Source organism: Panthera uncia, assembly GCF_023721935.1.
Source record: "Panthera uncia isolate 11264 chromosome B3 unlocalized genomic scaffold, Puncia_PCG_1.0 HiC_scaffold_1, whole genome shotgun sequence".
In the NCBI taxonomy this organism is placed as follows: domain Eukaryota; kingdom Metazoa; phylum Chordata; class Mammalia; order Carnivora; family Felidae; genus Panthera; species Panthera uncia.
This window is the reverse complement of record NW_026057582.1, coordinates 85,744,217-85,770,948: the sequence shown is the minus strand read 5'-3', so window position 1 is coordinate 85,770,948 and position 26,732 is coordinate 85,744,217. Positions and strand designations below refer to the sequence as shown.

Below are 26,732 nucleotides of genomic sequence, written 5' to 3'. Positions count from 1 at the left end.
GATTCTATTTCAAAATGCTACACACTGAAATCAAAGGAGCGCATTTAAATGATTCTACTGGGGCTCCTGGGTGGCGCAGTCGGTTAAGCGTCCGACTTCAGCCAGGTCACGATCTCGCGGTCCGTGAGTTCGAGCCCCGCGTCAGGCTCTGGGCTGATGGCTCGGAGCCTGGAGCCTGTTTCCGATTCTGTGTCTCCCTCTCTCTCTGCCCCTCCCCCGTTCATGCTCTGTCTCTCTCTGTCCCAAAAATAAATAAAAAATGTTGAAAAAAAAAATTAAAAAAAAAAAATAAATAAATGATTCTACTTACCACAGAAGAAAATTTACTAAGACAAATGATCAGTTTTCTTAAGTGATATGTGTAATTCAAACTATTCTTACCCATTACCCACCTCTCAAAAACTCATAACATGTAAGAGGAAGACCAATCAAAAAACATCAGGAAAGGGGGCACTCGAAGTAAACATATTATAGGAAAAAGAAGTTAAAAAAAAAACAAAAAAACTCCACTATCTTCAGACACTTAAGATGTTACTGCATCCTGGGGCACCGGGGTGCCTCAATTGGTTAAGCATCCAACTCTTGGTTTAAGCTCAAGTCATGATCTCACGGTTCGTGGGCTCGGGCCCCAGACTGGGCTCTGCAATGACAGTGCCAGAGTCTGCTTGAGATTTTCTCTCTCTCTCTCTGCCCCTCCCTGCTCACTCGCTCTCTCTCAAAATAAACATTAAAAAAAAAGTTATTGCATCCATAAAACAAGGGATGTCATGTTTAAAAAATAAAAGAAGTGGGGTGCCTAGGTGGCTCAGTCAGTTAAGTGTCCAACTTTGGCTCAGGTCATGATTTCATGGTTCATGAGTTAGAGCCCCACATCGGGCTCCATGTTGGCAGTACTGGGCCTACTTGGGATTCTCACTCTCTCCTCTCACTCTGCCCCTCCCCCACTCACGTGCAATCCCTCTCTCTTTCAAAATAAACTTAAAAAAAAAATCAGGGGTGCCTGAGTGGCTCAATCAAGTGACCAACTCTTTGTTTCAGTTCAGGTCACAACCTCACGGTTCGTGAGTTCAAGCCCCACTTTGGGCTCCAAGCTGGCAGTGCAGGGCCCACTTTGAATTCTCTCTCTCTCCTTCTCTCTCTGCCCCTCCCCTAGTCATATTCTCTCTTTCTCATAATAAATAAACTTTAAAAAATTATTTTAAAAAATAATCAAAGAAATAACTCGGATTAAAAGCTTGTGGCACCTACTTGACTCACTTAGTTAAGCATCTGACTTCAGTTCAGATCATGGTCTCTCAGTTCCTGAGTTCAAACCCCACATTGGGCTCCACACTAGCAGTGCAGAGCCTGCTTGTGATTCTCTCTCCCCTCTTTCTGCCCCTCCTCTGCTCATGCTTTCTCTCACTCTCAAAATAAATAAACTTAAAAAAAAATGCTTGATGCCAAAAATTCAAACAATGTATGAACCTATTTATGTACTGTTCTCAAAATGACAAAACTGTAGATATGAAGAACAAATTAGCAGTTGTCAGGGGCAAAGGAGGATGAGAGGGAGAGCTATAGGCATAACTATAAAGAAATAGCCTGGTGGGGCGCCTGGGTGGCTCAGTCAGTTGAGTGCCCGACTTTAGCTCAGGTCATGGTCTCACGGTTTGTGAATTCGAGCCCCGCATCAGGCTCTGTGCTGACAGCTCAGAGCCTGGAGCCTGCTTCGGATTCTGTGCCTCCTCTCTCTGCCCCTCGCCCACATGTGCTCTGTCTCTCAAAAATAAATAAATGTAAAAAAATTAAAAAAAAAAAAAAAAAAGCCTGGAAACAAAAAAAACAAATAGCCTGGGGCAGCTGGCTTGCTCAGTTGGTAGAACAAGCAACTCTTGATCTCAGGGTCATGAGTTCAAGCCCTACATTGGGCCTGGACCCTACTTAAAATAAATAAATAATTTTAAAAATTAGCCTAACGGAGATTTTTGTGGAGATGGAATAGTTCTATATCTTGATTACAGTGATAGTTGTATTAACAATATGTGATAAAATGATAAGAACTATACACACACCTTGTACCAATGTGAATTTCCTAGTTTTGATATTGTGATATAGTTATATAAGATGTACACATTGGGAAAAACTGGGTGAAGTGTACATGATACCTCTCCATACTATTTCTGCAAATTGCTATGAATCTATAATCACTTGGAGATAAAAGTTTCTTGAAAATAGATGTTTCTAACAGCTAACATCATACTTAATGGTGAAAGATTGAAAGCTTTTCCCCTAAAGCTCAGGATTAAGAAAATATGTCTGCTCTTGCTACTTCTATTCAACACCGTACTGGAAATTCTAGGACAAATAGGACAGGACAATTGGGAAAAATAATAATAAAAGACATCCAGATTGAAAAGGAAAAAATAAAGCCATCTTTATTGCCAAAATATGACCTTATATATAGAAAATACTTTAAGAATTCATACAAGGGGTGCCTGGGTGGCTCAGTCGGTTAACCATCAGACTTCAGCTCAGGTCATGATCTCACAGCTCGTGAGTTGAAGCCCTGTGTCAAGCTCTCTGCTCTCATCACAGAGCCCACTTTGGATCCTCTATCTCCCTGTCTCGCTGCCCCTCCCTCCCTCTCTCTCTTTTTTCTCTATCTCTCAAAATAAACAAATATTTAAAAAATTAATTTTTAGGGGCACCTGGGTGGTTCAGTCAGTTAAGCATCCAACTTCAGCTCAGGTCATTGTCTCATGGTTCATGAATTCGAGCCCCACATCAGGTTCTGTGCTGACAGCTCAGAGCCTGGAGCCTGCTTTAGATTCTGTCTCTCTCTCTGACCCTGACCCGCTCCTGCTCTGTCTCTGTCTCTTAAAAATAATAAGTGTTAAAAAAAATTAATTTTTAGGAAAGACTGAACCCTAAAAACATTATGCTCAAAGAATCCAGACACAAGAAGCCAGGTACTATATGATTCCATTTACATGAAATGTCCAGAATAAGCAAATATATAGACAAAGAAAGTAGATTAGCTGTTTCCAGGGCTGGGTTAGGGAGGTGGGGAAGTTGGTAGTCACTGTTAATTGGCAGGGGTTTCTTTTCATAGTGAAAAAAATATTCTGAAACTAGACAGTGGTAATGATTGTACAGTACTGTATATATACTAAAAACCACTGAACTGTATACTTTTAAATAGTTAATTTTATGTTATGTAAAATTTATTTCAATAAAAATATATGCTTGATGATAGAAACCAGATACATGCATAGTCTCAAACCATCTCCCTCCAAATATTTAATAATTACGAAGGGAAAAATATTGTTTCCATTAGAGAATCCTGACAGATACCACCTTAGCCTAATGATCAAGGTCAACATCATTGATAAAATATATCAACATCACAGACACCCTAATATGATGCACTGAAGAGGGCACATTCACTTCTGTGGTATCCTTCCCCAAAAATGCAAAGCCTTAATATAATCTTGAGAAAATAGACAAATTCAAATTGAGGAACATTACATAAAATAACTATTCAGTACTCTTTAAAGGTGCCAAAGGTTATGGGGTGCCTGGGTGGCTCAGTCGGTTAAGTATCTGACTTCAGCTCAGGTCATGATCTCAAGGTTCACGAGTCTGAGCCCTGCATCAGGCTCTGTGATGACAGCTCAGCACCTAGAGCCCACCTCAGATTCTGTGTCTCCCTCTCTCGCTGCCTCTCCCCCCCCACCCCCGCTCATACTCATTCTCTCTCAAAAATAAATAAAAATCATTTCAAAAAAAGTGCCAAGGTTATGAAAGACTAAGGAACTGTCACAGACTAGAGGAGACTACAGAAACACGGCTATTAAATGCATTGTGCCATCCTAAACTGGATACTGGAACAGAAGAAGGATATTAGGGAAAAAAACAGTGAAATCCTAATCAAGTCTGTACTTTAGTTAATATTATTCTACCAAGGTTAATTTCTTTGTTTGATAAGTGTTCTATGGTTATGTATGGTATTAACACAATAGGAAGCTATGTGAAAGACACGTATATCAGAATTCTCTGTATTATTTTTGCAACTCTTCTGTAAGCCCAAAATGTTTTCAAAACTTAAAATAAAGCTAACTGTTAAGAAATTCTCTATCAAGTTAAAACATTTAATAAAAGTTCTGAGAGATAAAATTTTCCAAGTTTCCCAGAAAACAGAATAAAATTCTAGACTTATAGGCTAATACACTTGTCTGTGCTGTGAAAAAAGCCTCCCCTCATTTGGAGAAGAAATAAGCTTGTAAATAAAATATTGTTTCTCAAGCATGGTACCACAAAACCTAGTCATTTTAACTCCAAAAAGATAACTAATGAAAAGGAAGAGAAAAGAATGAAATGTCCTATAAAAATGTTAGGTCTTTCAGTTTGTCCGAAGAAAATGTATGCTGGGCATTTATAACTCTACTTGACTAGCTTCAGTACTTACTTAGAAATGTTCTAATTTCTGACTCTATATCCTTAAATCAAATTAAAATCTCGATAGATGAATGGATAAAGATCGGGGGGCGGGGAGGTACCTGGCTGGCTTAGCCAGCAGAACATGGCACTCTTGATCTCAGGGTTATAAATTCGAGCTCTACAATGGGTGAGATTACTTAAAAAATCTTTAAATCTTAATAAAAAAAAAAAAAGGAAAAGAAGATGTGGTATATACATGAAATGGAATATTATTCAGTCATAAAAAAGAATGAAATCATGGGGCACCTGGGTGGCCCAGTCAGTTAAGTGTCCGACCTCAGCTCAGGTCATGATCTCACAGTCTGTGAGTTCTAGCCCCATGTTGGGCTCTGTGCTGACAGCTCACAGCCTGGAGCCTGCTTCAGATTCTGGGACTGCTCTCTCTGCCCCTCCGCCTCTCACACTCTGTCTCTCTCTCTCTCTCTCTCTCTCAAAAATAAATAAACATTAAAAAAAATTTTTTTTTAAAAAGAATGAAATCTTGCCATTTGCAGTAACATGGATGGAGCTAGTGAGTATAATGCTAAGTGAAATCAGAGAAAGACACATACCATATGATTTCACTCACATGCAGAATTTAAAAAACAAAACAAATAAGCACAGAAAAAAAAAAGAGACAGATAAACCAAACAACAGATTCTTAACTATAAAGAACAAACAGATGGTTGCTAGAGGAGAGGTGGGTAGTGGGATGGGTGAAATAAGTGAAAGGGATTAAGAGTACACTTATGATGAGCACTGAGTAGTATACAGAATTGTTGAATCACTATATTGTACACCTGAAACTAATATAACATTGTATGGTAACTATATTGGAATTAAAATTTAAAAAAAAAAACTTTAAAATAAATTAAAAAATAAAAATCTACTTTAGCCTCATATACTGAGAATCTTATAGTCAAAGAGGCCAAAGAAATAATCTAATCCATTGGTTCTCAAAATGCCAGTCTGAACCAATAGCACCACCATCTCTAGGAAACCGTGTTAGACATGCCAATTCCTTACCCCACTCCAAAACTTCTGAATCAGAAACTCTAGTGATGGAGCCCTGCAATGGAGTTTTAACAACTCTCCAGGCAATGCTGATATAGGCTAAAGGTTGAGAATCTCGGGCCTTATTGAATTCCCTCACTTAGAGGCAATTTGCTTACAATCACAAGGTTTCTTAGAAGCACCCACGTCTAAAACTTAAGCTTTCAATCCCCAATCCAATGCACTAATGACTTAACCCATGCGTTCCCATCAATGTCCTAGTTCTTATCTCTGAGACAACAAAGCATAAGTTGAATCCTTTTTCAAAAGAACACCACCACAATTATCCTATCTTTCTCTACCATCACTTTCTATTCCATCAACTTTTTGACATGTGGTATGGTTTCATCTTGTCTTGCACAAAATATGTCACTTTAAATGAAGTACAACACTCCTGATAGGTAATAGAAGCCCCAAAATTAGATGCCTAATTTCTTAAACTGATTCAAACTATTATTTTAAATAGAACTAATAAGTTTTTTTTTCCATGTATCTTCTCTACTCCATCATTTTTCCCTTTGCTGTATTTAGAGGAAATATTCAGCTATATTCATCAATTAATGATAATTTTCCTGCCCTGATATCAAGGGTCACTCAAACGCCATACGTCCCACAGGCCAAGTTCTTCTGGCACACTGTGCGTAAATATGTAAAGATGAGCAAGACACCATAAAGCATGAGTAAACCCAAAAATATTTACAATAAACTGAGAGGAAGAAAAAGGGAAACAGAATGAAAATTAAGTCAATCCTCTCCTGGACAAATCAAAACCAAGAGCAAAATTAACCAAGGAAGTTATCTGTTAAGCATTTAAAAAATAAAATTTCGGGGCGCCTGGGTGGCGCAGTCGGTTAAGCGTCCGACTTCAGCCAGGTCACGATCTCGCGGTCCGTGAGTTCGAGCCCCGCGTCAGGCTCTGGGCTGATGGCTCGGAGCCTGGAGCCTGTTTCCGATTCTGTGTCTCCCTCTCTCTCTGCCCCTCCCCCGTTCATGCTCTGTCTCTCTCTGTCCCAAAAAAATAAAATAAAAAACGTTGAAAAAAAAAAATAAATTAAAAAAAATAAATAAATAAAATTTCAATTAAATATACATAGACCCTGGACTGTGTAAGCTTATCAGAACTTCAAACTGTAAAATAAGAAAAACTTGAATAAGCTAGTAATTAAATTCTTACCAGGCCTAGTGTGGTATCTTCATCACTGTCTAGATTCTGAATGCTTTCCATATCAACACTGGGAATCACTGTATCTGAAGTGCTCTTGTGTTGTCGCTTGTTACTTTCAGTACAAACATCTAAGGATGATTTTTGCAAGGTGGATTCTGTCTTGGAGGATGTGGCTTCCATCTTTGGAGTTAAAATCCTCCTGCAAGTTTTCCTTATTTCAGTCTTCTTACATTTCTTACATACAAATTCATTGTTAGAATTCTTATTCAATAGGGATTTGGGGTGCTTAAATTGGTCTGACTTATAATTACTGAGTGAAAACGGGACAAGATACACCTTAGGTGTTTTTCCTAAAACTGTAGTCTGTACTGGTCTCAGAGATACACAAGTGATGTTTTGGTTTTCTTTATATTCATTCACCTATTTGGGTCAATAAAAGAAAGCAGAGCATTAAAACCCCAGATCCTATGCCTCCTCTTACAGATCTGTGTAAAATAAATCTAATTCTTAATTCCTGATGAAAATATAAATCCAAACTGTTAGCTTGTAAGGAAACTTTTTTCCCCACCATAATCTAAATACCCAATTCATAGCCTGAATTTAATTATTATACTGGGCGCATTTCTTACCCATGAGTCTGCAAACATATAACAATATAATGACTACATTTATAACTGAGGAGACTATGGCAACTATCAGTTTCCGAGTAACTGGAATTTCCAGAGTGAGAAGCCGGCATTAACTGCTTCAAAAGCAAGTGCGGGGTCCCTGATCCCACTCTGCCCCTATTTTGGGGGTTATTGGTAAAAACCTTCCTCAACACTGAAGGTCTAGTTTCCATAGAGGAAAATCAGGGCAGGTATCCTCAATTATCTTTTGAAGCAACACCCCCGAAAAACCCATTAGTTGAGAGATGCCCCAAGGAGCAATTTTGAAAATAGTTCTGGAGTGCGAAGGTGGAAGGTGCCAAATCCTCGTGTCCTCCCAGGCCTGTGCCCGGCAATCCCTCGCGAACACTGAGGCAGGAGTACAGCCGAGAACAACAGACGTTTCTCACCTTCACCTGGAGTCTGGAGCCCGCCTTTTCTTCGCTGGCTGAGCGCGACCCCATCTTTTCGCGGCTTAGCAGCGGGCGTCTTCCCGCCAAGATCTCGGCGGGAGGGGCGGGGAGGGGGTAGAGGAGGAGCAGCGGGGCGGGGACGGGAGCGGGGGCGGGCCCTGGCGGGCGGCGCAGATCGGCTCTGACGCCAGCTGGCCGATGGAGGGGCCTCGGCATACGGGCATTACGGTGATCTCTATACATGTCAAGCTCACCAGCCTCAATCAAAACTCAAATTCTTTAGGGATGCGATTGGACCGAATCCACATTTTTACCTTTGATCCCGGGATTTTTGATGCTGCTGATGCCAGTATCTCGCTTTGAAAAACAATGGCGCTTCTGCGCCACCTTGGAAAAACCACCTTGCCTGGCAATGGGAGCCTGGAAAAGATTCAGACGCACCTATGGATAGAGAGCGGAGAAAATCGAAATCAACATGCACCCTTTACCTGGGCTCCCTGGTTCTTTATAACCCCAACACGAGAAAATTATGCCATATGGCTACCATACTATCTTCTTCCTAGGAAGGGAAGTATTTTGATTTTTTTCAAGAGTTGATAAACTGATTTAAATTTTACTTGATCATATGCCCACCAATTAACTAAGATCCTAATAATGACCGTATAAAGCCCAAAGGCTTGGGAAAGGTTGTGAAATCATTTTTTTTGTATCACAAAGTAACATAAATAAGATTTTAGTGCCCTGTTATTTTTAGTTACAGCCATATTAAACCCCCCCCCTCCCCGGGTTGCCATGAGTCAAAACAATTGGTTTCCCCATCAGATTTACTGTCTGGACAGCACGGTTTTGGAGCTGTTAAATTCAAAATATAAATTTCTATGTACTCTAGTTTTAAGATCCTTATCTAGCCCAAAATTACTTCCCTGGTTGGTTACCTGGGCCCTCCATTGTTCCTGGCTCCAGATTTGCCCAATTTTATTTACTCTCCCAGCCTAGACCCAATAACACAGGTGAAATAATTTGAGAACTAATCCTATTAACATTAACTTTAGGGACTTCCATGATGTAGTTCCTGCCAAACTTTCACCACTGCTTAACTCAAAACCCACTAATAAACTTTTCATAGTTTATACTTTCATAGTTTCCTTAGTAATAAAAATTATTCAAACTTTTCATAGTGTTTGATATGTACCAAAATATCTCTGAATTTCAAGACTGTACATGCTGTGCCATCTCTCCCTACCACAGCATTTATAAAATCCTTTCTATGGTGAAATGTATTCTGACTTACAATCACCCAATATTTTTTACAAACCCAGCTAGTAAATTACTATTTGTTACGATTCTGTATGCACTGTAAGAATTCCCTAACAAAATTTAAACCTTTAGACAATGCTCCATACTCCTTAGGGAGCTAAGCACGGTAAACACATCAAGTACTTTATAATTACTTATGGACTTAAATACACTGTCTAGCCAGGAATGTTTTAATGGGCGGTCTTGAGAAATTGAAAAAACTGTTAAGCCTGAAAGTACACTGTTCTGACCTCAGACGTCGCTCCAGGCCCCTTGGGGGATTTTTTTTTTTAATGGCAATGGCCTAAATCACCACCACCTGCCCTCGCGCGACCAAAAAATATCCCACCACAACTCACTCGGCTTCATCGACTGAGCTAATCAGGTGCTATTAGCAGGGCTTCTATTCTCCTTAAACTCCAATTCTGAATTGTCAACAATATGGACAAACTGCCCTTCACTATCTGCTCAACTTCTTATTAATCACTATCCCATTTTCCTCAGCTTCAAACCAATTTAAGAGGGACCCCTTAATTCGGACCTTCCTCGCCACAGGAGCTTAACAGCAAATCCCAATGGGAAGCAATTTCCCGCCAGAAGTTCCGTCCAAACACTGCGAGACTGAGGAAGCTAGAGAAGCCTGTGAACATGCGCAATAACAGACTCGGCCTTCTAGTGGGAGACGCCCACAATCCCACAATCCTCTAGTCGCGTATTTCCGGTTTTTCTAACTCCGCCGTAAGTTGCGTTTTTATCTGTCGCACAGCCGTGTCCAGCGCCTCCAGGAGAAGTGGGCTTTTCTGTTCGTTGACGTTGTCGCCGTTCACTGTTTGGAATCACTGAAGTCTCGGGAGTCACCGCCGCTGCCATCAACATGTCGGTCCCAAGCGCCCTCATGAAACAACCGCCCATTCAGTCTACGGCTGGGGCCGTCCCAGTTCGCAATGAGAAAGGTACTGTGCTGAGCCGTTTTCCAGTCGGATCTTATCTCTTTCCTCAGCATACTTAAAACCTACCTATACAGACCACCCCAACCCCACCAACCCTTAATATTACCCTGCCCCGTGTTTCTTCGACTTTTCTCATCAAACTCGCCCCTAATCGCTTTGCTTAAAGGAAAAAAAAAACCTACTTTCATCTCATCTTGTTCCTATTGCTTGTCTTCTGCCCTCACAGCAAGCATCCCTCCCCTCTTTCCTTGGACTCCACGTATAAATTATACTAATATACATAGTGAATACCTGCTTTTGCAGAGCGTCGTGCGGGATACAGCCCCTTTTTTGTTAAATATAGCCGTCTGTTTATGCTGCTTTTATAATTAACATTATTTTACGTGTCTGTCTCCCTCTACTGCATCACAAGCTCATAACGTCCTTGAGACAGGAACCAGGTCTTATTACACTTTTTATTCCTTTCAACCTACGCAGTGACTGTATTAAATTGAATACAAACTTGTGTAAGGCAGTATTAAGAAAAAATCATATTGTAGATGCGAGACATGTAAAAAGAGGCACATTCTAAGCAGTGTGCAGTTTTTCACAACTGTGATTCCTGTCACATAGGTGATATAAACCAAACGATGTGGAAGGGCAGAGAAGGAATAATCTCTTCAAATTGGTGTAATCAAGGAAAGCTTCTTGAAGAAGGTAGCATATAAGTTGATCCTTAAAGGACGAATAGGATTCCAGGGCAGATAGAAGAAGGAACACTGTATCTGTTTGGGGAGTTAAACTAAAGAGTATTTTTTCAAGGAGGATTTTGGAAAATAGTATCAGCTCTTTCTTTTTTTTTTTTTTTATTTTTTTTAATGTTTATTTTTTTGAGAGAGAGAGAGACATAGTGCAAAGAGGGGAGGAGCAGAGAGTGGGAGACACAGAATCAGGAGCAGGCTCCAGGCTCTGAGCTGTCAGTACAGAGTCCGACGTGGCCTTAACCCACGGACCGTGAGATCATGACCTGAGCCGAAGTCAGGAGCTCAAGTGACTGAGCCATCCAGGCACCCCTCTTTTTTGTATTTTAAGTAAACTGTACCTACCCTTGTGCAGCTTGTCTTTATTTTTTAATTCAACGTGGCTTTTGACAAGTATGCTTTGATAATAGAGATCTAATTCATTTTAACTACTTAAGAATTCCATTGTGTAATTAGGCCAGTTTATTCCCTACTGAGGGGCAGTTAGTTGTTTTTTCTCCTGTTACAAACAGCGCTGTAGTTGTCATTCTTTTTTTTTTTTTAATTTTAATTTTTTAAATAATCTCTCACCCAACGTTGCCCTCAAACTCACGACTCCAAGATGAAGTCTCATGCTCCACTGACTGAGCCAGCTAGGCACCCCCTGTAGTTGTCATTCTTAAATGTGTCTCTTTAGTGCACTGTGTAAGAATTTCTCTAGGGTAGACTCCTAGAAGTTCATCATCAGTATAACTAGCTATTTTCTTTCTAAGTTGATTAATTTATTTTGAGAGAGGGGGAAGGGCAAAGAGATGGGGAGAAAGAAAATCTCAAACAGGCTCCGCACTGTCCGTGCAGAGCGAAACGTGGGGCTCGAACTCAGAAACTGTGAGATCACGACGTGAGTCGACGTCAAGAGTTGGACACAACCAACTGAGCCACCCAGGTGCCCCATAACTGGCCATTTCCAGTTGCTCTCCACGTGGGTTGTAAGAGCATTAAGAGTTTGTATTTCCCCATATATTCATCAATACACTTGATTGTATCAGGTTTTTTTTAATTTTGCCCATTCTAATGGGTATGAAATGATATCTCATTATTTTAATTTGCATTTCCCTAATTACTCGCAAGGCAAGGCATCTTCATATATTTATCAGTTCTCTAGGTTTTCTCTTCTCTGAATTACTTGTTTCTGTCATTTACGTATTTTCTACTTGGTTTGTTTTTCTATATCCCAAGTCTGTCATATCTGTTTCCCATTTTGTTTTGGTTTTTTGGCTTGTCTTTTCACTTGAATTTTGGACTTTTCTGTTTCATAGGCATTTTTAATTTTAGTGTTATCATATTTACCAACTTTATCTTTTATAGCTTGTGATGTTTGTATATTGTGTAAGAAATCCTTCCCTGGGGGCGCCTGGGTGGCTCAGTCGGTTAAGCGGCCGACTTCGGCTCAGGTCATGATCTTGCGCTCCGTGAGTTCAAGCCCCGCGTTGGGCTCTGTGCTGACAGCTCAGAGCCTGGAGCCTGTTTCGGATTCTGTGTCTCCCTCTCTCTGACCCTCCCCCGTTCATGCTTTGTCTCTCTCTGTCTCAAAAATAAAAACGTTAAAAAAAAAATTAAAAAAAAAAATCCTTCCCTGTACTGAGATTATAGATATTCAAATTATATATATATATATTTTAATGTTTTTATTATTTATTTTGAGAGAGAGACAGTGCAAGCAGAGGAGGGGGAGAGAGAGAATCCCATGATGTCACTGCAGAGCCTGACATGGGGCTTGATCCCACAAACCGAACATGAGATCATGGCCTGAGCTGAAATCAAAAGTCAGACACCCAGAAGCCCCTAAAAATATTTTCTATCATCTAAGTGTTTGTATATACTAAATAGGATTGAATACACAATTGTGCAAGACAGACTGTAATTTAAAGAGCTTATTATTCAATAGGGATGTAAGTGTTTAAGATAGGTTTTTCACACTTGGGTCTTAATCCATCTGGAATTTTGTGTGTGTGGTGTCAGAGATCTAATTTTACTGTTTACCTTATAGTTAACCAGTTGTCCCTACTGCTCCATTGTTTGACTAGCCCATCCATTCTCCACTGCATTTTAATGTCGCTTCTGTAATATACCAAGCTCTTGTATGTAGGTTTGTCTGCTTTCTAATCTGCTCCATTGGTCTCTATGTATCCTCTGAGTCAATGACCTATTGTTTTAATTACTGTAAGTTGTTTTTTTTTAATTACTGTAAGTTTAAATAAGCCTTGCAATCTGATACAAAAACCCTCCCCCACTTCACCATTTTTTTCATTAAAACTTTATTTTTTAGATCAGTTTTAGGTTCACGTTTCCCATATACCCTCTGCCCCCACACAGGCACAGCCTTCTCCATTATCAACATCCCCTACCAAAGTGATATATTTTTGCAATTGCTGAATCTACATTGACACAGCATAATCACCAAAGCCCATAGTTTACATTAAGGTTTACTCTTGGCATTGTATCTTCTATGGGTTTAGACAAACATTTAGTGACCTACATCCATTATTATGGTATTGTACACAGTATTTTCACTGCCCTAAGCATTCTCTGTGCCCTGCCTATTCATCCCTCCCCCAGCCCAACCCTTGACAACCACTGATCTTTTTACTGTCTCCATACTTTTGCCTTTTCCAGAATGTCATGTATTTGGAATCATAGAGTATGTAGCTTTTTCAGATGGGCTTCTTTCATATAGTAATATGTGTGTAAGTTTTCCCATGTCTTATGGCTTGATAGCTCATTTCCTTTTAGCACTGAATAATATTCCATTGTGTAGACATACCATAGTTTATTCATTCACCTAGAGAGGGACATCTTGGTTCCTTCCAAGTTTTGACAGTTATGAAAAAGCTTAAATAAATATCAGTGTGCAAGTTTTTGTGTGAACATTAGTTTTCAACACCTTTAGGTAAATACCAAGGAGTGCAATTGCTGCAGCATATGGTAAGAGTATGCTTAGTTTTATAAGAAACCACCGAAGTGTCTGTGCCATTTTGCATTCCCACCAAGAATGAATGAGCATTCTTGTTCTACATCCTCACCAGCCTTTGGTGCTATCAGAGCTCTGTAGTTTGGTTATTCTAATACATGTGCAGTGGTATCTCATTGTTTTATTTTGCATTCCCCTGATGACATATGATTTGAAGCAAATATGCTTATTTGCCATCTGTGTATCTTCTTTGGTGAGGTATGTTAAGGTGTTTGGCCTCACCTTGTTCTTCAGGATTCCCTTGGTTCTTTTTGACCTCCTATTTTTCCATGCAATTTTAGAATCAACCTGAGGACAACTATGAATGGAATTGCCTTAAAATTACAGGTCATGCAGGGGCGCCTGGGTGGCGCAGTTGGTTAAGCGTCCGACTTCAGCCAGGTCACGATCTCGCGGTCCGTGAGTTCGAGCCCCGCATCAGGCTCTGGGCTGATGGCTCGGAGCCTGGAGCCTGTTTCCGATTCTGTGTCTCCCTCTCTCTCTGCCCCTCCCCCGTTCATGCTCTGTCTCTCTCTGTCCCAAAAATAAATTAAAAACGTAGAAAAAAAAAAAATTACAGGTCATGCAGGGGCGCCTGGGTGGCTCAGTCAGTTGAGCGTCCGACTTGGGCTCAGGTCATGATCTCATGGTTCGTGAGTTCGAGCCCCATGTCGGGCTCTGTGCTGACAGCTCAGGGCCTGGAGCCTGATTCGGATTCTGTGTCTCCCCCTCTCTCTCTGCTCCTCCCCTGCTCACACTCTGTCTCTCTCTCTCTCTCTCTCTCTCAAAAATAAAGATAAAAAAAAATTAAAATTACAGGTCATGCATTTATTGATTGACTTGGGCACAGTTGTCATCTTCTCTCTTCCTTGAATAGGATATATTTCTCACTTATTTAGATCTTTTGGATCTTCCAATGTAATGATATATATTTCCTCTAAAAAACTTTGTAGATCATTTGTTGAATCTATTCCTTGGTATCTTATAGATTAGTTACTATTGTAAATAGTATTTATTTTAAGTTTATTTATTTACTTTGAGAGAGAGCGAGCACGTGAGTGTGCACACAAGTGGGAGAGAGGCAGAAGGAGAGAGAGAATCCCAAGCAGACTCCATGCTGTCAACACAGAGCCTGACTTGAGGCTCAATTTCACAAACTGAGATATGACCTGAGCCAAAATTAAGAGTCAGACGCTTAAATGACTAAGCCACACAGGCGCCCCTGTAAATAATATGTTTAAACTTTATTTTCTAATTTATGTAGCTAATGTACAGGTACCCTTATTTTTATCCAACATTTATTAAGCATTCTCCGTGAATTCATTTTTAGCTTGCCTGTTTGTTAATCTTTTATTTTCTACATAGATTATTATAGTCTGCAAATTGTGAGTTTTTTTTCCTTTTCAATCCTTACCTTTTGTCTCTTTTTCTTATTGCCCTAATTAGAACCATAATAAAATGTTGACTAGAAGGTGTGATAGGGACAATGTAAGGATGCCCACTGTTTTTTAAAGGAATGCTTCTAATTTATCATTAAGCATAATATCTGTTGTTAAGATTATGTAACTTAAAATACATAAACTTTAAATAATATGTTACAGGGCACCTGGGTGGCTCAGTCTGATTTTGGCTCAGGTCATGATCTCACATTTCCTGAGTCTGAGCCCCACATCAGGCTCTCTGATATCAGCACAGAGCCCACTTTGAATCCTCTGTCCCCCTCTCATTCTGCCCCTCCCCCACTTGCACATAGTCTCTCTCCCTCTCAAAAATAAATAGAAAATATTAAAAAAAAAAAAAAAAAAAAGAATGGGGCACCTGGGTGGCTCAGTCGGTTAAGCGTCCGACTTCAGCTCAGGTCATGATCTCACAGCTCATGAGTTCAAGCCTCAGGCTCTGGGCTGACAGCTCGGAGCCTGGAGTCTGCTTCGGATTCTGGGTCTTCCTCTCTCTCTGCCCCCTCCTCCACTCATGCTCTGTCCCTCTCTGAAAAATAAAACAAATATTACAAAAAATAAAAAAGAAGAAAACACCATTAGATGAATAGATGGTTGGATAATGGCTCTCTTCTCCTGCTTCAACTCTTGTTTACCAGGAATACAGGGCTCTACCTGCAAAGGCAGAGGTTCAAGGACATTGGGAAAGAGGCTGCTGAAACATAATACATTATCTTTATCACCCAGGTGAGATTTCGATGGAGAAAGTGAAGGTAAAACGTTATGTGTCGGGAAAGAGGCCAGACTATGCCCCTATGGAGTCCTCAGATGAGGAGGATGAAGAATTTCAGTTCATCAAGAAAGCCAAAGAACAAGAAGCAGAGCCTGAGGAACAGGAGGAGGATTCATCCAGCGACCCTCGACTGCGGCGTTTGCAGAACCGTATTAGTGAAGATGTGGAAGAGAGGTAATGACTAGGGTTATGTTTCCCTGGACCTAAACCCCTACAGGTTACTTAACAAGAACAACAACAATAAGAGCTAGTACTTGAACAGTACTTACTATGTGCCAGACACTGTTCAAGTAAATTTCCTAATGTAATCTACCCAATAACCTTGTAAGGTATGTACTATTATCCTAGTTTACAAATGAGGAAACTGAGGCACAAAGGGGTTAGGAAAATAACATGACCAAAGGTATATAACCAGCAAGTGGCAACCAGTAAACACGAGGTTACCTCTGGTCCAGAGGCCCAAATTAACTCACTAAGGAAATAGAAAGCACAAACCACTGGTTGGTTTGTTAAGAGGAGTCTTAAAATTTGAGAAATTGAATTAATCCACTCACTTGTTTTAAAGGCTAATGAGGGGAAATGACACTGATGAAGTAGGAAAAAAGGCCAGATGAATAAATGGTCTCATATAGGAAAGGGAGCCTCCCATTGAAGGATTTTGTATGTTGTGAGTTAATTGAGACATTACCTTACAAAGTAAACCAGACGTCTCAAACTTTCATAGTTCATATTGTCTTAGGAATTTTCTCAGAGAGCCCCCAGGCCTAAACAGTTTTGTTTATTAAGTAGTTAGATCCAAATAATTTCTAAAAATTCACATTTTAACATTTAAAGCCATTTGCAAAATACAATACACACAAAAGAAGGAACATTTTTATTTCATTCTTTTTTTTTTTTTTTTTTTTACTGTTTCAATTTTCTTTATTTTTTTATTGTTGAGAGAGATAGAGCATGAGCGGGAGAGGGGCAGAGTGGGAGACAGAGAATCCAAAGCAGGCTCCAGGCTCCAAGCTGTCAGCACAGAGCCCGATGTGGGGCTCAAACTCACAAACCGTGAGATCATGACATGAGCTGAAATCGGATGCTTAACTGAGCCACGCACATGCCCCAAGTTTTTATTTCATTCTTACATAACCATAATCACTTATTAGTGGGGTTTGTGTGCCTTTTGGACACTGACAACTTCTCCAACTTTGGAATCAGAATGGCAGTGTCACTCTCATATCCTGTACCATATTGATCTTCTTGGAGTACTTGCTTTTTAATACAGGAGTCCCCAAAAATCCAGTTTCACAAAGATGCAGTGTCACTGAAAAGAAACCTAGTGTGATCTAATGTTGAAACCGAACCACCTGGAGCTATAAATCAATCCCAGCACATCCATATGTTTGTTACAGTGCCTCATGATGCCTCAGCTTACATTTAATGTTTTAATCCAACTTGACTATTTACTCTGACACTTTGTTGTTTTGTTTTGGTTTTTTGTGGGGGGTTTTTTGAGCACTTTGAATTGCAAATGCTATATCTGTATTGGTTTAATTATGGTTGGTTGGTTGGTTTTTATTTAAATTCAAGTTAGTTAACATATAGTGTAGTATTGGTTTCAGGAGTAGAATTCACTGATTTATCACTTACATACCACACTCAGTGCTCATCCCAACAAGTGCCCTCCTTAATGCTCATCACCCATTTAGCCCATCCCCCCAGCCAACACCCCTCCAGCAACCCTCAGTTTGTTCTCTGTATTTAAAAGTCTCTTATGGTTTGCCTCCCTCTCTTATTTTTCCTTCTCTTCCATTATGTTCATCTGTTGTATTTCTTAAGTTAAATTACACATATGAATGAAATCATACGATATTTGTCTTTCTCTGACTTATTTTGCTTGACATAGTATACTCTAGTTCCTGACACTTAAAATTAGTTTCTTTTATTTGTACCTCAGTTTCCCCCTCTCAAGACTTAAGTTGTTTTTTGTTTGTTTTTTTTAATTCTTATTTTAATTCCAGTTAGTTAACATACAGTGTTACATTAGTTTCAGGTATACAATATAGTGATTCAACACTTCCATACATCACTCCGTGTTCATCATGACAAGTGCACTCCTTAATCCCCATCACCTATTTAACCCCATACCTCCAAACTCCTCCCCTTTGGTAACCATCAGATTGTTCTCTATAATTAAGAGTCTGTTTCTTGCTTTGTATATTATTTTTTCCCTTTGCTTATTTGTGTTGTTTCTTAAATTCCGCATGAGTGAAACCATATGATATTTAAGACTTCAGTACCAATAAAAGCAAACATCATATCCAGGTGCTCTACGAGTAAGGAATGTGGTTGGTGCTCTTTCGTTTTTGTGATATTGGTGTTACACCTGAAGATGCTGTTTTTCAGATTGGCTCGCCATCGGAAAATAGTGGAACCTGAAGTGGTAGGAGAAAGTGACTCAGAAGTAGAAGGAGATGCGTGGCGCATGGAACGAGAAGATAGCAGTGAAGAAGAAGAGGAAGAAATTGATGATGAGGTATAAAAAAGGAAAATGGAAAATTCTTTCTAGTTCCAAGAAAAAGTCGGGGCCTATTCTTTTTGAGGTCCCAAAGGCACAAGCTTACTGCTTTTGGCAGGATTCTGATCCAGTGTTCCCTACTGGTTGGAAATAGAGTTGAAAATAAAATAGTCCTGGGTGCCTGGGTGGCTCATTCTTTTAAGCATCTGACTTCGGCTCTGGTCATGATCTCACAGCTTGTGAAGTCCCACATCGGGTGAGCTCAAGTCCTGCTTTGGGTGAACCTTGCTTCTCTCTCTCTCTTTCTCTCTCTCTCTTTCTCTCTCTCTCTTTCTCTCTCTCTCTCTCTCTCTCTCTGCTTCTCGCGGGATTCTCTCTCTTTCCCTCTCTTTCTCTCTCTGCCCCTCACTCACTTGTACCCTCTCTCTCACACACACATACACACAAAGAAAATGGTGCTATGTTGTATTTACTAGTATCAGAATTTGTTAAGGTTGATGAGGGAAAAATTAAAAGCTGCCTTAGAGCACAGGTCATTGGGCTGACTGACTTGGACATATAACTTGATAGGAAATAGAGCGGCGCCGTGGCATGATGCGTCAGCGAGCACAGGAGAGAAAAAATGAAGAGATGGAAGTCATGGAGGTGGAAGATGAGGGACGTTCTGGGGAGGAGTCAGAATCAGAATCTGAGTATGAAGAGTACACCGACAGTGAAGATGAGATGGAGCCTCGCCTTAAGCCTGTCTTCATTCGAAAGTAAGTATCTCACAAACCAGGCCTGAGCTACTACTTTCCAGGTCTAAGGATAGAAGCCTCTTTTCTACCTCATGCTTTTCTGAAATGTAAGCACCAAGCGAAAGTGTTCTACCGAATTCCCTACCTGTGCAGAATATTTGCTGAGGAATATCTTGGAGGTAGCAGAGAGCCCGAGTTGATTTTCACATCTCCCTTTCCAGTTAAAGAGCACAAAATTAAACTTGAAGAGTAAATTCCTGTTCCTTTCCTAATGTCGAGAAATCCTACTACTTACAGTCTGGCAGGTTCCTTACTATTCAGGCAGTTCTCAAAAATGAATGGAATTGTGATGCTGTAAATACCTGAGGAGACTACCAGTTTTGGCTCGTTGCAAATAATAGAGCCAGTGATTGTTGGGCTTTTTCTGATTTGGATGGGACTTGAGTTTGAGGACAAAGAGCTCCACGCTAAGGGCTTTGGGCAATTAACAGGACCTCTGTGCTGCAGGAAGGACAGAGTAACAGTTCAAGAACGTGAGGCTGAAGCATTGAAACAAAAGGAGCTGGAGCAGGAAGCAAAACGCATGGCTGAGGAGAGGCGCAAGTACACACTCAAGGTACTGGGAGTGGCTGTGAGGATTGCACACAAGGAGGAGTATGCTTAGGTTTGTCTGAGGAAAACAAGGAAGTCCAGCAGTTAAATCGTTCTCCTTACCCAGATTGTAGAAGAGGAGACCAAGAAAGAACTGGAGGAGAACAAGCGGTCCCTGGCTGCCCTAGATGCTCTCAATACTGATGATGAAAATGATGAGGAAGAATATGAGGCATGGAAAGTTCGGGAGCTAAAGAGAATCAAGAGGGACAGAGAAGATCGAGAAGCGTGAGTAATAAGATGGGCATAGAGTTTGATACCGCTAATGGGACAGATTCCTAGTAGGGTAGCTGTAAGACTCAACACCTACTGTGAGTTCCATTCTCACTTTAGGGTTCCTGCAACTGGGTGAGTTTCCCATAATTAGAAAGTGGCTTATTACAATAAAATCAGGGAAAAGAAACACTTTTCTTGGTGTTTCTCTATGATAGAGTGCCAGCCAATACTCCCTGTAGTTTCATAGTAGACACACACAAGTTACTCACTATTATCAGTTACAAAAACCCAACCCCAAATTTGGTGACTTGAAACAATTGATTATTCCTCACAGTTTTGGAGGTTGGCTAAAGAGTTCCTCTGCTGGTTTCACCTGGTCTCTCTTACACAGTTGTATCCAGCTAGAGGACTTACTGGGCTAGAAAGTCCAAAATGGCTTCATGCACATGTCCATTAGTTAATCCTGACTACCAGCTAGAATGCCTCACTTCTTCAGTGGGCTAGATTGGCTTCCTTATGTAACAGTCTCATGGCAGTATTCCAAGAGGGTAAAGGGGGAAACTGACCTCTTTGAGGCACGCATGTCATTTCTGCAAAGGGGCATGCATAACGGTGAGGGGAAGAATTTGTGGCATTTAAGTAATCTACCACATTCCCTGTTGTTAGAGTAGAATAATTTCTGAGCTGCATCACCCATTCTTAAACATTACTAGGAATGAGAGTAATCCCAGATTGCAAAGGGAAACCATCACTAGAAAACTCTGTCCTCAGCCTGCAGTTCCTAAGATTTTTATCCTGGATTTCAAGGGATCCATGTACCCTTTAAAACTGTATACAACATTATGTGTACATTTGTATTTTTCTGGAGGGAGGGGATCTTTGACCCCTTCTCCCAAAAAGGTTTATTTCATAGCAATCTACTTAATGATGGTTAACCCTTGGTTTGTGACATGTAAGTATATATAGGACTACTAAAGAAATACCAGTAAAATCTTAATACAAGTTAAATTTGGATTTTTTTTAAGCCAAGTAGGCTTTTTAGGGAGGGGAAATTAATAACTTTGCAAAATCAAGCAGTAATAGTATGCCTGAACCTTTAAAGGTTAGAATCAACTTTTGGAAGTTTGCAATAATGAAGACTACATCAACTTTTTATATCTTGGTCTCCTGATCTGAATTCCTAACAGGCAATGACTAGAATTGAAGAAAGTAAATAGTGCTTGAAAGGAGATGAGACTGCGTTATGTTCAGATAATTGAGTCTTTCTGAAACTGGAATGGTACTGACAGTTTTGTTTTCTTCACAGTCTTGAGAAGGAGAAAGCAGAAATTGAACGAATGCGAAACCTGACTGAGGAAGAGAGGCGAGCTGAGCTTCGGGCAAATGGCAAAGTCATTACCAACAAAGCTGTGAAGGGCAAATATAAGTTCTTACAGAAGTATTATCACCGGGGTGCCTTCTTCATGGTAAGAAATGAAAAGGGAATGGGAAGGTTGGTCTGTAGAAATAACTCCAAACCTGTGAGTTCTTTTTTCCCTCCAAGAATAAACTGTCTTGGGATGTTACTTTCACTTGCCAATGGTCAATTTTCTCAGTTACTTTTTGCGTCTGAAGAATATAAACCCAATAGGAAAAACGATTTGGCAGCAGGATTTTAGAAGTAGCAGCAACTATTCTCTTTTGGCTCCCACTCTCAGGAGGAAATGATGTAATAGAAGAATTGAGGAACTGAAATACCGAGATAGTGATCTAAATAGATACATCCTAGACTGTTTAGATTCCCACAACCAATTAGATATCACTGTTCATAGCCAAGTGAGAAATTTTGCTTATGCAAAAATCATGCCCTGCAAATAGCTTTACATTAACTCATATTTGGATGCAAAAATTTAATTCACTTCATTCTGAGCTGACAGGAAATGACTTAAACCTAACTAACCAAAAAATGGTTAACCAACCATTATGTATAATATCAACAAGATTTTGTTCTTCATATAAAGACTAAGGCCAGTAATAGAGTCTCTTAATCCTATAAAGTGATGAAGACTTCTTCCAAATTATTTATATTATACCAGTGATAATTCCTTAATGGAGACATGTCAGAAAAAGAGAATGGGAGAACTGATTGCATTTATTAACATAATACCATGTGGTTTGTTAAATTATTTCCTGACGCTAAAGGAGTTTGTATCAAAAAGCTTTTTCAGGGGTGCCTGGGTGGTTCAGTTGGTTAAGCATCTAACTTAGGCTCAGGTCATGATCTCACAGTTCATGCGTTCGAGCCCTGCATCAGACTGTGCTGACAGCTCACAGCCTGGAGCCTACTTAGAATTCTGTATCTGCCTTTCTCTCTCTCTCTGCTCCTCCCCCCTGCCTGCCTCTCTCTCTCTCTCTCTCTCTCTCTCAAAAATAAACATTAAAAAAAATTTTTTTTTAAAGTATTTTTTTCAAATGCTGTATATCAAACCCTAAATATCCTCCATTATAGCTAAATCCCTGCCTTTCACTGTAGACAACCAGTAAAATTTTCAAACTTCAGTGGAGGGTTCCTTATTCCCCTCCAAAATCAGTTTCAGTCTATTCAGCAGGAAATGTTTGCTTATTGTATAGTTTTCCAGCCCATGTAGTTGGTTTTTTTTTTTTTTTTAAGTTTTTTTTTTTTTTATTTATTTTTTGGGAGAGAGAGGACAAGCAAGCATGGGAGGGGCAGAGAGAATCCCACGCAGGCTCCACAGTCAGTGCAGAGCCCAATACAGGGCCTGAACTCATGACCGTGAAATCATGACCTGAGCTGAAATCAAGAGTCAGACACTTAGCCAACTGAGCCTTCCAGGATGCCCCGCCCATGTAAATTTCTAGATTGGAGTCTATGGAAATTATGAATTTCTCTAAGGCTGTTTTGGAAGAGCCTGTTCTCCTGGTACTTGGTGTGAAGTGGAGCCTCATCTCAGCTCTGGCAGGGGAGTGGGGGCCCCAGGGCAGGCCCCAGGAACAGAGTGCTCTGGCTGACACAATATAATTTGGAGCCATTACAATATATTGTATGTAGGACACTACTGTGGAGCTCTTAATATGCAGAATTTTACATAGTATGAATGCTAACCATTTTTACGATGATGCTATTCATATAATATATAATACTTGCTAAACAAAATTATGAAGCATTGCTGACTAAGATACATAAGGAAAGGGTTACATGAAAGTCTTTTGGTTCACATATTCAATAAACTCTTCTTATCTGGATAAGGAGAGTGAGGAGAGTGAAGTTAAAATATCTTCTGAGATTGAGAGACTCTCCACCCTAACAAGGAGAAAAGTAGATCTCACAAAAACTGTCTGTCTTATCTTTAAAGCCTTTCTATAGCTGAAGAGAAAAGAATACTCCAAAAGTGTGTATGGTTAAAGGACTCCACTCTTACACAAAGTTGTCCTTAACCAAGATGGTGCTGTTTTAATTCCTTCAGCACGTTTGTAATTTGTATCATAACATTATGGTTTTAACTAACAGGTTGATGTGAAACTATTCTCTATAGTTATTTTATAGTTAATTAAATAACCTTTTGAGCATTTACTATGTAAATGGCACTGCTGGTTTTTTTTGTTTTGTTTTGAGGTAGACTCCATGCCCAACATAGGGCTTGAACTCACGACCCTGAGATAAGAACTGAGCCAGCCAGGCACCTTAAGAGCACTACTGTTTAACACTGCTAGAGGATATGTAATTCGTGCCCCTCAGATGGCTTACAACCTAAAAATGGGGCTAAGGCAAATATATACTGTACTATAACAAAAGGACAAGCGAAAATACTGTGGGACTTCTGAAGAGGGAGAGGTTTTATTTTGTAGATGGAAAAGAGTAAAGGAGGTGACATTTAAGATGTGTAAACTTTCTGACTTGTATAGTAGGAAGACATTCCAGGTGAATGGACTAGGAGGGGAGGCAAAAAGTATCATCTATAAAGGGAAGTTGCAAGGAGAGGTAGATTAAAGCTATATAGTATTTGGCCTTGACTATTACAGAGTTGTGCATATTTAACAAAACAGAGAACCACTGAAAGTTTGTGACTGTGGCAAATGTATAAGAGTGTTTTAGGAAAAAAATCTAGTCGCAGTGTGTAAGATTGATTCCAAGAAAACACTATACCCCAGATAATGGGAACTTTATAGGAAGTGGTGGGGCACCTGGGTGGCTCAGTCCGGTGAGTGTCTGACTGATTTCAGGGTCATGAGATGGGAGTCCCACATTGGGTTCCGTGCTGAGCATGGAGCCCACTTGAGATTCTCTCTCCCTCTCTCTGTCCCTGCCTCCCCCCACTCTCTTGCTCTCTCTCTAAAAAATGGGTGATGGGCATTAAGGAGGGCATTTGCTGGGATGAGTGCTAGATGTTATATGTAAGTGATGAATCACTGAAATCTACTCCTGAAATCATTATTACATTATATGTTAACTAACTTGGATTCAAATTTAAAAAAAAAAAATTGGCAACTCATTGTGCACAAAGATTACTCAAATTTTTAATTTGGGTAATTAAGAAAATGTTCCTACTAATGGAAGAAGCTAGAAAGAGATTGGTTTGGAAAGGTTAGGGAAATGATTTTCGCTTTAGATGTGAGTCTGAAGTCCCATCCGAATATCCAAGGTAAGATATATAATGGGCAGCAGAAAATTCAGGAGCAGACATTAGGAGCCTGTAGAGGCTTCTACAGAGTCGGAGTTATGACTGAATGAACATACTGAGTTCAGAGAATATAGCCAACCTTCAGGAAATGTTTACATTTAGGAAAGAAAAAGACAACACAAAGGGAAAAAGAAGTATCATCTCCTCAACTAGATGTAAGCTCTTGAAGAATAGGTTCTGTACCTTCTTTGTATCCCTTGTGGCTTAATAAATTTGTGATTTGAATATATGGGAAATAACCACAAGATTAATAAGATTCTTTTCTACAGGATGAGGATGAAGAAGTATACAAGAGAGATTTCAGTGCACCTACTCTGGAGGATCATTTCAACAAAACCATTCTTCCCAAAGTCATGCAGGTAATGGGGTACCTTAAGAACAAGCAAGAGAGAAGTACTGTATTGAGGGCTGGGACATGATATTTGGTGGTATAAGTCATCATCTATCTTTCTTTCAGGTCAAGAACTTCGGGCGCTCTGGTCGCACCAAATACACCCACCTTGTGGATCAGGACACCACCTCTTTTGACTCAGCATGGGGCCAAGAGAGTGCCCAGAACACAAAGTTCTTTAAACAAAAGGCAGCTGGGGTACGAGATGTATTTGAACGGCCATCTGCCAAGAAGCGGAAAACTACTTAGAGTTCAACTATTTATTCTTCTGGCTGTGGAACACAAGGGGACATCTTAGCATCTGGTCCTTGATTTGGTGTTACTGTTATTTACATGGCCCCTATATCCAGCCTATTGGACCTACTGCCATACTTGTGACACTAGGTAACCCAGTCTTTGAAGGTGCTTTGTGAGGTTTGGACTCATGCTGAGAAACCCACAGAAAAGCACTATCCAGGTAGGATTAGAGGCTCCCCACTTAAAACCATTTCTGAGAAATCTTAGGTTTCATCACATCTCTGCCTTCCTTCCCAAATTCACTTGGGACTATTCCAGGTTTCTTTTTCCAGCCTCTTGGGTTAGAAACATGGGCATGTAAGTGGACAATGCTACCTTATAGGAAATCTAATCTCACAGATAGCTGTTTTGAGTTTTTGGTTGGAGTCAGTTTTTCTAAGTGAACATATTTTTTGATCCATTTATGTGTGTGTGTCAAGAAATAAAAGAATCATACACGAAGGTTTTTTATGATACTGGAAATGTGCAGGCTAACAAGAATCTACCTATTAAGTAAAATAAAAGCAGAGAATTGTTGGGCTGAGTGTTTTACATTTTGATCATCACCTTTGCTCTCAGAAACAAACTCAGATGCTAGATAGGCTATATTCTAAGTGGCACCCAGATTTACTCCATGAGCAGAAATATGTATGGTTCTCCTTGCTCTAAACTACAGCTGTATTTAGAACAAAAGTTGACGCATGAAATGAGGAAGCGAAGTACTTACCAGTATCTTCTCCATGCCCAGCTTCTGTATCAAGGATGGCACAGTGCTCTCCCAGTTGCAATGTAATGACATCATGCTACACTTAATTTCAGTGATTTTCCACTTAATATTTACTACATAACCACCCTGCACATGGCAGAGCACTAGGAGTCAGGAGTTGTAAGGAATGACATTTAATCAGTGGGAAGGCTATTTCTCAATTACATAAAAAAATGAGAAGGCCAACGTCTTTTTACAATCTTTTAAAATGCCCCACTGGGAGAAACACTCAAATTTCTAAATGTCCTAAAATAAAAATAAGAGTATAAATTACTATGAGGTAATAAACCCATAAAGATGAGTATAGGTCACTTGTGTGGGTGCCAGAGAGGGATACAACCTAAGAGTTCCCCTAGACCCAAAATGAGACTAGCCATTGAAAGTTTATTTTGAGAGAATGCGTCCCCATGCACACACATGAGCAGAGGAGAGGGAGAAGAGAAGGAGAGAAAGAATCCCAAGCAGGCTCTTTGCTGTGTGCGTGAAGCCGATGGGGCTCAATCTCACAAACCATGAGATCGTGACCTGAAGCAAAATCAAGAATCAGCAACCAGGCACCCCAAGACATTT

General features: G+C 40.0%; 2 protein-coding genes across 3 annotated transcripts in view; one reads left to right on the top strand and one right to left on the bottom strand.

Moving 5' to 3' along the window:
• WDR76 (WD repeat domain 76) overlaps nucleotides 1-9,700 on the bottom strand; it is a 62,751-nt gene extending 53,051 nt beyond the window's left edge. The window contains exons 1-3 of one of the 2 annotated variants that reach the window (XM_049613514.1): nucleotides 9,577-9,700; nucleotides 8,054-8,159; nucleotides 6,689-6,878 (exon numbers count right to left, since the gene is read on the bottom strand). In XM_049613514.1, coding sequence (XP_049469471.1) covers nucleotides 6,689-6,878; nucleotides 8,054-8,159; nucleotides 9,577-9,685 — 405 coding nt within the window. In that variant the 5' untranslated portion in view covers nucleotides 9,686-9,700. Of the gene's footprint in view, nucleotides 1-6,688; nucleotides 7,100-7,736; nucleotides 8,015-8,053; nucleotides 8,160-9,576 lie in introns of those variants that run through there. The other variant, XM_049613515.1, reaches the window with a different exon arrangement.
• Nucleotides 9,701-9,721: 21 nt separating this feature from the next.
• MFAP1 (microfibril associated protein 1) lies at nucleotides 9,722-25,933 on the top strand. Its single transcript, XM_049613520.1, has 9 exons — nucleotides 9,722-9,988; nucleotides 15,898-16,117; nucleotides 18,335-18,464; nucleotides 19,017-19,204; nucleotides 19,691-19,799; nucleotides 19,902-20,062; nucleotides 21,357-21,516; nucleotides 24,999-25,088; nucleotides 25,187-25,933. The coding sequence occupies exons 1-9, from the start codon at nucleotides 9,910-9,912 to the stop codon at nucleotides 25,367-25,369; spliced, it is 1,320 nt and encodes a 439-aa protein (XP_049469477.1). The 5' UTR covers nucleotides 9,722-9,909; the 3' UTR covers nucleotides 25,370-25,933.
• The last annotated feature ends 799 nt before the right edge of the window (nucleotides 25,934-26,732 follow it).

Excerpts from the sequence above, each read along its gene's own strand:
- MFAP1 (XM_049613520.1), top strand. The coding sequence starts at position 9,910 with ATGTCGGTCCCAAGCGCCCTCATGAAACAACCGCCCATTCAGTCTACG. Across the intron at positions 9,989-15,897 it reads CCCAGTTCGCAATGAGAAAG|GTGAGATTTCGATGGAGAAA; the intron begins GTACTGTGCTGA and ends TTTATCACCCAG. Across the intron at positions 18,465-19,016 it reads AGGAAGAAATTGATGATGAG|GAAATAGAGCGGCGCCGTGG; the intron begins GTATAAAAAAGG and ends ATAACTTGATAG.